The sequence below is a fragment of the Arvicanthis niloticus genome, chromosome 2 (genome assembly GCF_011762505.2).
Source record: "Arvicanthis niloticus isolate mArvNil1 chromosome 2, mArvNil1.pat.X, whole genome shotgun sequence".
NCBI lineage: Eukaryota > Metazoa > Chordata > Mammalia > Rodentia > Muridae > Arvicanthis > Arvicanthis niloticus.
Genome location: NC_047659.1, coordinates 88,461,896 through 88,470,681, shown reverse-complemented (window position 1 = coordinate 88,470,681; position 8,786 = coordinate 88,461,896). Strand labels below are relative to the sequence as shown.

Genomic DNA, 8,786 nt, shown 5'->3' with positions numbered 1-8,786 from the left:
TCTTTTACATTGTAAGGCAGAGTAAAATCACTAACTTCTCACAAAAGGCCTTCTTGGTATGATTTGACATTCCTTGAAAAAGCCACATCTGTTATAGATTCTATATACTGACTAGAACTTTGTTCTCATGAAGACTTGTAATGCTGCAGACCAGGAATCAGAATTACCTTGGGCTAACCAGAATTCCTTTAGTAACAATTTTATCATGCCTCCTCCATGTCTGACATCCTTTTGCCAATCAGGTAAAACCTTTGGAATGCACTAATTTAGCAGATCAGATCATTATTCTACCCTGAAGCTTAAAAAAAAAGTTATCATACAGCATCTGAGACCTTTAGCAATGGTGTCTTCCCATTATAATGCATCTGCCTAAGGTCCCCATGAGTGTATGTAGGAACTGCATTTATGACTGACTTGTTCTGTGACCATGAGTCTATACAATAGCTCATTCAGGGTAACCCGAATCCATGTTCCTAGGCCACATTCACTCATATTTGGCTAAGAATAAACTGTTCATAGTCTTTTTGGCACAACAGATGTATGTTTTGCATTGATGTAGCCTTTCTAAGAACAACAGGAGGTGGGGCTGTATGTGTATGTGCCTGTGTGTAAAATATATCATTAAAATTCCCTTTTTATGAATTTTTCCACAGATTAAGTTGATGAAATATTTTTAAAGCAGGAAAAAATAGGAAAGAAAGTATGGAGGATAAAAAGATCTGTGACACAACAAACCTTAAAGAAAATCAAGGTGACAGCTCTCATCCGACAATGAGTTAGCAAGTAACAGAAATTAGGCAAATCTCCCACTGGTCCTGCCCTTCCTTCTGAGTCACACATAGTCTCTTAGCTGTTAGAAGTTATTTTCTTAGTACAGCCATTAACTTTGAGGAAAGAGAGACAGTAATTTTGACATATTTAAGTAGTCCCTACTATAAACTCTATAAACTATAAATCTGGTTCCAAGGACAGAATTATGGGAGAGCTGACATAGGAATGGCCCACCATTCTTTGAGAAGCAATAATAGACTCACTTGAGATCATTGTTTTTCCTTGGCTCAAGAGGAAGTATCTACTCCTGCTTTGTTGAAAAAGAATCACTGTAGGAAAACATCACCAGTGAAGAGCACTTTACAGTGACAGACCAGGCACAGCTGCCAGGCCTCAAGGATCCTCCAGTGACCTACAGCAATCCAATGTTCCCACTTTTAAGGGATTTACCATGCCTCAGTAAGATGGATGAACAGGGGTCCAGAAATGAAGTAAAGAAGTAAAGAAGAATAGAAAAAAATGATTCCCTTGTGATCTAACTGCAGGGTAAAGCAAGCACTTGATTTCACATAACTGTTCCTTTCCTGTGAAGTGTATGTGACGCCGTCATGCACAGGCAAACTGCACCAGGACTCAGATGAAATGTGGAGCCAACCAGGATGGTCCTCAGGAGCACTTCCTAATCTCCCAAGTCTAAACCTCTTAGGGAAGCAGAGCCACACATTAAAATTAGGCAAGGTTTAAGTGACAAAAACAAAAAGCTCTCTAGCTATCCTAACAGACTTAATATTACAAAGTGGTTTTGAATCATCATTGATTTCAAGGCTCTAACTCAGATCTCAAAGCAGTTAATTTTAAAGGAACTCACTCCAGCTATTATACATTCATTGATTTTTAATTATTTATGTGCATGTGTCTGTATGAATATATGCCATGTGTGTTATGTGTCCTCCACAATCAGAGTGTATATTAGATTCCCCTGAAACTGAAATTACATGTCATGTGAACAGCCTGAATGAATGGGTACTAGGAGCCACTCAGGTCACCAAGAGTTAGCAAGCACACTTAACTACAGAGCAGGCCATCTGTTTGTCCCCTTAAGCAGTGTTGTTGCATATATCACTGTATTGATGGCCTGATTCCACTTCCCTGCTATAAAACTGTTCTTAAACTTGGTATTGACTTGACAACAATATAACAATATAAGTGTGAACAACATAAGTAACTTTCTGAAAGCCTATAAATAATCACAATTATGTGCCATACATGACCAGGGTCCACAGTTCATTCTTCGAATGACTACAACTGTAACACAATAATCTAAAAACATTGTTTGGGTATCAAGATGTTATCACAATTGATTCTGCCCTTACAGTTCTGCCCTTGTGTTCGCTGTATTACAAAAGGAAGTAGCTAGTGCACACACAGACACACACAGACACACACACACACACACAAAGTTTGCAGTTTGTTAAACATTTGCCACACATGCTTAGGGTGGCTAATTGTTGCAGCTGCAGCATGGGTGCAAACTAGGAACTCTGTAAATTAACAATTTACAGTGATCTGGAATCAAGGGTGGGGTGATGAAGCCGAACTGTAGGTGAACTTTCAGTTAGAGAATACAGCTCTGAAGAATGAAACCACATTTCTATGAAAGCGCCCAGTTCCCCTGCTTTCTTCTCCAGAGATTAGCATCTTACACAGCTATGATATGCTCTCAAGAAGTGAGAAAAGCCCTTTTAAATTTCATGGTTTGGTTTAATCAGGTAATTCCAAGGGAGGAGAAATCACTGAAACAAATAGTCTACCATCTGATATGTCCAATTACATGATATGACGCAACAAAAGCAGTTACAAACTCATGTGCGTATTTACATTATATACTCACAACTCTCAGCTAGTTGGCTCTATGTGGGAGGATGCATTAAGGACAGGAATAAAGCGGGCTTCCATGGACTATTAGAAAGATGCAGTCAGGCTCCTACTAGGGGGTAATATACAAGTGAGGCACTTTTGAGGTCAAGAAAACAGAAAGCAAAATGTACTACACATTTGTTCACAAAAACCCTACATCTTAAATACAAAGGCATTTGACTAAATTATTCTTGAAAAAATTAAAAAAAAAAAAAAAAAAAAACTAGTAACCTTTGCAAGTTTAGCTTTTAGGAGCAATGGATAACAGTGTACCAAAGCAACTGAAAGGTTTCTAATTGCCTGGCTGCTGGTAACTGGTACCTTAAAACCCCCTGTTAATTTTCCTTCTCTCCCCACCTACATTTTGGTTTGTATAAATCACCTCTGCTTGTCTGTGTGTGCACATTTTTAATATTTTCTGTTTGGCTCACCTACGGCTCTATTATCATCTATTAACAACTTTTTGGTGTTTCCTATAAGACGCAGAAATGTGATCTGGATCAAATCAAGAGTAAGCAACATTTAGTGATGAATCGGTTTTATCAGTTAACTAAAGTCTCCAAGTTATTTTTCAGAAAAAAGTTACACTTGCTCAATGCACTGTTGGACTACAATTAAAATTACTTTAAAATACATTAATCCAAGTTACATGTTGCAAATATAATCAGACATTCAATTTCAACAGAAGAAAGATTTATAAAATTCTCCACCATGTTCGCTGCACTTTGAAGCCCGACATGAACACTAAGAAATGCCTGCGTACCACTTACTTAAGGGAGAAGAGCGAGGGAGAGGAAAAGCAAGACTCACCCAAAGAATTAGATGGCACTATACACATGAATTGAAAGTGCATTTGTATTATCTCAGAAGCCCATTTTAGGCACTGCTTAATAACCAATGAAAACAGGTAGTTTCAAGTTTTTCTCTTTAAATTTTAAGTCCTGCCTCATCAACATCTACTCAGAAACATATACACTCTCTGGAGTTGTCATGATAAAATACAGGTAATTATGTTTATTTTTTTAAAAAAAATTTCTCCCTGACTAGTACTGGGAAGAAAAGAGGAATACCATTTTGGTAATGGCTTCTGAGTTAAAGAAACTGGCTGTATAAATGCTTCAGTACGTAAGTTTGACTGCCAGTTCCAAGTTTCAATAAATATTTTAAAACAGCATGTGTAAGAAAAAAGTGCTTAAAATCTTCCAGCAACCATATTCATTTCAGGAAAGACTTATTTACATTCCTTTGAGCCGTTCCTTACCCCTGATTTCTCTGGTGGGCAGTGGCCACCATGAACGGCCCTTCTTCACTGGGCGACAGCATCTCCATCTTTCAGTGCTGGTCTGAAATCATCCAGCAGGTGGCAGTGGAGCTCCGCAAGCATTCCTGCTCAAGAAATCAAGGGCTTCCCCATAAGCCATAAGCATCCTTTGAGAACTACTGATTCTGAGCAAACAAGCCCAACAGGTGGAGAATTTTCTGGTCATGTCATTCAGATGACTTCATTTTCAGTATTTACTTTTACTTTACTAGTTTTGTTGAACCATCTGCTTAAACATTAGACAAGAAGAAAAGTTTTAAAGAAAAGGCCCAATGGCAGTGCCAAATCTGTTCAGCGAACAAGAAATCATTCTTGAATCCACCTGCACATGTTTGGAATTGGATTAAACTGTCCATCTAATTCACAAAGGGACTCAATAACATTATATCATCAGTTTCTTTGCTGGACTGGGCTGAGTTTCTATTCATTTTTATTCATGTGTGCTAATTACAAAAATCCAAGGTGAAAAAAAAAACCCAATTTCATTATCATAGTTTTTAATGAAGAGAAATGTTTAAAATTGTAAAGGAAAAAATGGGAACGGGATGGCAAAATCTTAGCAGCAAAGTGGTTAAACAAACTGAAAATATTAATGCACAAACATTAAAATATTAAAGCATGTACGTTGCGTATAAAATACAGTACAGAACCAGGAGATGCACTATAGTGACTAGTGCTTAACAGAAAAATCTGATTAATTTTGTTCTTCTCAGAAGTATATACACAGCTCATTTCCATGGCATTTCCTATATTGCCAGCAAGTTATTTTCTTTAGTTATTCACACCTTGCTCCAACCTGAATTATAAACCCAGAACTTACAAATATGAATAATCATTCACAAGGAAAACCTGTATTCTATTTCAGCAATAAAAACGAATTTTGAAAGTTAACAGTCTGCTCTAGGAAACCGAAAACGGCAAGAATGAAGATCATCTAACTGTGTAGCAGCCTCCAATATAGAAACAGTAAAAATAAGACTGAAAATTGCTGCTACAGTGTCCGGTTTTGGATTTAGTTCATCCAATTGATTTTTAGTACAAAACTAGAAATAGCCTCTTCTTCATAACATCTATAGTTATCAATATATTTTTCTTCTTTTCAATGTGAAATAATACTTCAAGATGATCTATATACATAATGTTGTCAGTTCAAGCTGTCATATAAATATAAATGCTTTCTTAAAAAAAGTATTTTACAGACAGATAGTGTTATATATACATTGTTCAGTTTGATCTGGGGCAAAAGAAGAAAGCCAACACAAGCCTAAGTGTAACACACAAAATGGACTACACAGAAATGACACTGAAAACCTGTAGAATGAGCTTCAAATGGTAGTGTGATTTTCATTTCTATCACTTCAGAAACTTTAAACCATTAAAAAAAAAAAAAAGGCAAAAAAGGCACACTGCTTAGCTTTCTCTTTTCCCTAAGGGAGCACTGTGAAAGAATCATTCACAAGAGCTTTAATGTAACATTAAAAAAAAAAAAAAAGAAGAAGAAGAAGAAGACAATTTGACCTCAAAGTACTTTTAACCTGTTTGTTGGAACATATCACATATCACACCACTTTGTAAATCAAACATCCCATAATACAAATGCTCTGTGACAGGAATGTGATGTACAAGATTTCCATTCACAATGGTGGATTACTTTCCTGGGAGAATTCTGCATACGTCTTAAATGCAAAGTAACTTTGCTCCTGAAATATAATAAAATGCAACTGAAAAGTATTACCATTGTTATGTGAGTAATAAGCAGAGGATTAAGCTCAGAAAAATCAGTGAAACAGCTGTGCACATTCTGGCTTAGCAGAATGATAAATGGAGATCTCCAGCGGAAACTGTTTCACACTAACTATCCAGTTAGTTAACGCTTCTGCCTTGTAAAAACATTTGTAAATGCAGTTAAGTTCTTTGAAGGATGAAACTCTGAAGAAAAAAAAAACTTGCTGGTTGAATACCACAGAAACAAAACAACTAAAAGAACCCTCAATTTCTTCTATGTTTACTTAGTCTCTTTATATAAAAATAAGTGTTACATTTCCATCAGAACATTAGACAATTACATCTGTGCTTTTAAAAAAAAGTTGGTCACTCAAGGCTATTAGAGTATTTTAAAGATTTTAGATTTCCAGAATGTACAGATATAACTCAATATATACTGCAGCCAAAGAGAAATGAGGATGAACTTACCAAACCTTTCACATGGATACAAACGTTATTAACTAGATGAGTTAAATACTCAACACATATGGAATGTGGCAGCAGATATGTGCACATCTGCCTCAGAACTAGGAAGGGCAAGAAAAGTTTAATGTGTCATAGTTCGTACCTTACACTTAGTTAAATATAAACATTTGTTATTTATACATAAAACTGCTTTCAAAAACAACTAATGATTTAGTTGCATTTATTTTATCTCTTAATTTCCCAAGTACTAACTTTTCTGTACTGAAATCACTGTCCCTTAGTGCACTTTTTAGTTAATGTCCTAAAGAATTCAAATCTTTAAAAAGTCCCATCACCTAGTGCATAAATATAAAAATGCCAAAATTAATCCCTTTTAGTTGAATCATATTCTATGTTGACCTTTTGTAGTCAATAACCAGAAATGACTTCCTTCTGAAAATACTCTATGATCTGTCCCAGAACATGCCATGCACTCAGGGAAACAGGCATGGCTAGCATCTGTAAATCACAAGAACTGATGAGTTCTGCTTCCTCTACGCATGGCCCCAGTGATACCAGGCAAGATTCCATATTGCTTGCCAACAGCTTCCACAAATCCAAGTTAGCTAATTCCTGGAGATGAAGGTTTTAAGCTCATGCTGGCCCTGGACTGCTTCACCCAGCAGCCTTATGTTTCCCACCACAGCACCCACATGCCTCACCACAGCGATGGCACATTCTCAAAGGGACGTAGCAGCACATACATGGTACAATGAAAGACAGAGCTACCAGGGCTAACCACCTTAGGCAGAACTTGTCATCGCTAGTGTCACACGAACAAGGGTCAGAAAAGTCTCCCTCTGAGTCTGACATACAATGATATAACATGCTCTCAGCACAGAGCATGCAACTAACTTGATATATGCATCTTTTAACTGGGTCTGGAGCATCCTGGCATTTCCCCCTGCCATTTTCTTCATGATTAAACCTTTCTTGGCAGTACACGCAGCGAGAACGTTCCCCATCCTCTTTTCTTCGTTTTGACTTAAATTTTAACGAGGGAGGCTGTGTCTTAAATACCACAGAGTCTTTCAGAGAACTTAACTTAGTCTCATCCCCACAGTGGTAGAGATAGTCTGACTTTTTACTGTCTTGTTTAGAAAATGGAACACTGGAGTCAGTATCATCTCTCTCCAAGTCATTTTTCCACATGTCCGGATGTCTGTAGTCTGCATACCGACGTATTAAGATATCTCGAGGATTTATTCTAACAATCTCATCCTCATCTTGAAAGCTGACATGTCTGATTGACTTCAAAGGGACCTAGACAAGATAAAAATTGCAGTAAGGACTATGGTGGTTAATTTTATCTCAATTTGGTGGCATGACCCTACCTAGGGATTCATCCAAGAATCTCTGTGACAAAGTTTTAAACGAGATCAACTCTTCAGCTGGTGGACCATATCCAATCAGATGACACCTAAAACAAAGCCTATTTCCCTATATAGCAAGATGAAGTTCTGCCAGCAGAGTGCCTTTGGACACAGGCTCCAGTTTTTTCCTCATCTCCATCCTAATGGCTTATTCTGCACATTTCACTTTTATTTCTCTCCAGTACTAGAGATTAAACCTAGAACTTTCTGGCTGGTAGATATGCAGTCTACTATTGAGCCACAACAGCTCGCTATCTTTGCCTTTGTATTTTAGGATAAGGTCTCACGAGGGTGTTGAGGCTGGTCCTATGCTCTCATTCCTCTTGCCACAGCCTCAAGTAGCTTGGCTTGTAGGTCTGTGCCATGAGACCTGGACTAGAATTTGGATTTGTATCCCATTACTGGATGAGACAATTCCTTAAAACAGAAGCTCTATCTACTCATCCCACTGGTTCAGCTTCACAGATTTTTAGTGCCAACAAGCTGTGTGCCACTGTAATACAGCTTTAAAAATGTAGAAACGGGTAACAGTTTTTAACTAAAAGTGCTTTATAATATATGTCAGAGCCTCAGAGAAACTACAGGAAGAATATGGCCTATAAAGTCCTCCTGGTGAGGACTCTAAAAAAGGAACATACTGCTGGACACTGGGAGAAAGAAAATGGAAGTGACAAGATCAACTATGTTTGGTCAGCTTGGAAAATAGAACTTGGATGTAAGATATTCAGAAATGCCAAAGCTGTGGCAGTTTTCTTCTTGTTGCTTATAGTATCGTGTGTGTGTGTGTGTGTGTGTGTGTGTGTGTGATGCATGCATACAAGGACAAACTGAAGGAATTGCTAAGCAGTTGGATAATCTCCAGTGTAACTTTATTACAAACATTGGGGAAGTGGAGAGACTACCAGGCACAGAGCTGGATAAAGCAAAATGCTGCTAACATGGACGAAAGCAGCCAGGACAGAATGAAGACAGAAGGTTGGATCTCTGCATCTCTTTAAAACATGCCAAGAGCACTGTGTGGCTACAGGCATGCTCCACCTCTCCAGTAAAGAAGTCTGTCTCTGAAGGTAGGGCTGAGATATCTTCTGCAGTTTCAGGGGGAAGGCTAGTCTCCCTTTTCAGTAGACCATGCATGCTTTGGTATTTATGGTAGCAATGATCCAAGGGTTGAAGCA

General features: G+C 37.8%; 1 protein-coding gene across 1 annotated transcript in view; it reads right to left on the bottom strand.

Moving 5' to 3' along the window:
- Positions 1-2,511: 2,511 nt before the first annotated feature.
- Spred1 (sprouty related EVH1 domain containing 1) overlaps positions 2,512-8,786 on the bottom strand; it is a 59,831-nt gene continuing 53,556 nt past the window's right edge. The window contains exon 7 of the mRNA XM_034494857.2: positions 2,512-7,501. Coding sequence (XP_034350748.1) covers positions 6,854-7,501 — 648 coding nt within the window. The 3' untranslated portion in view covers positions 2,512-6,853. The remainder of the gene's footprint in view (positions 7,502-8,786) is intronic.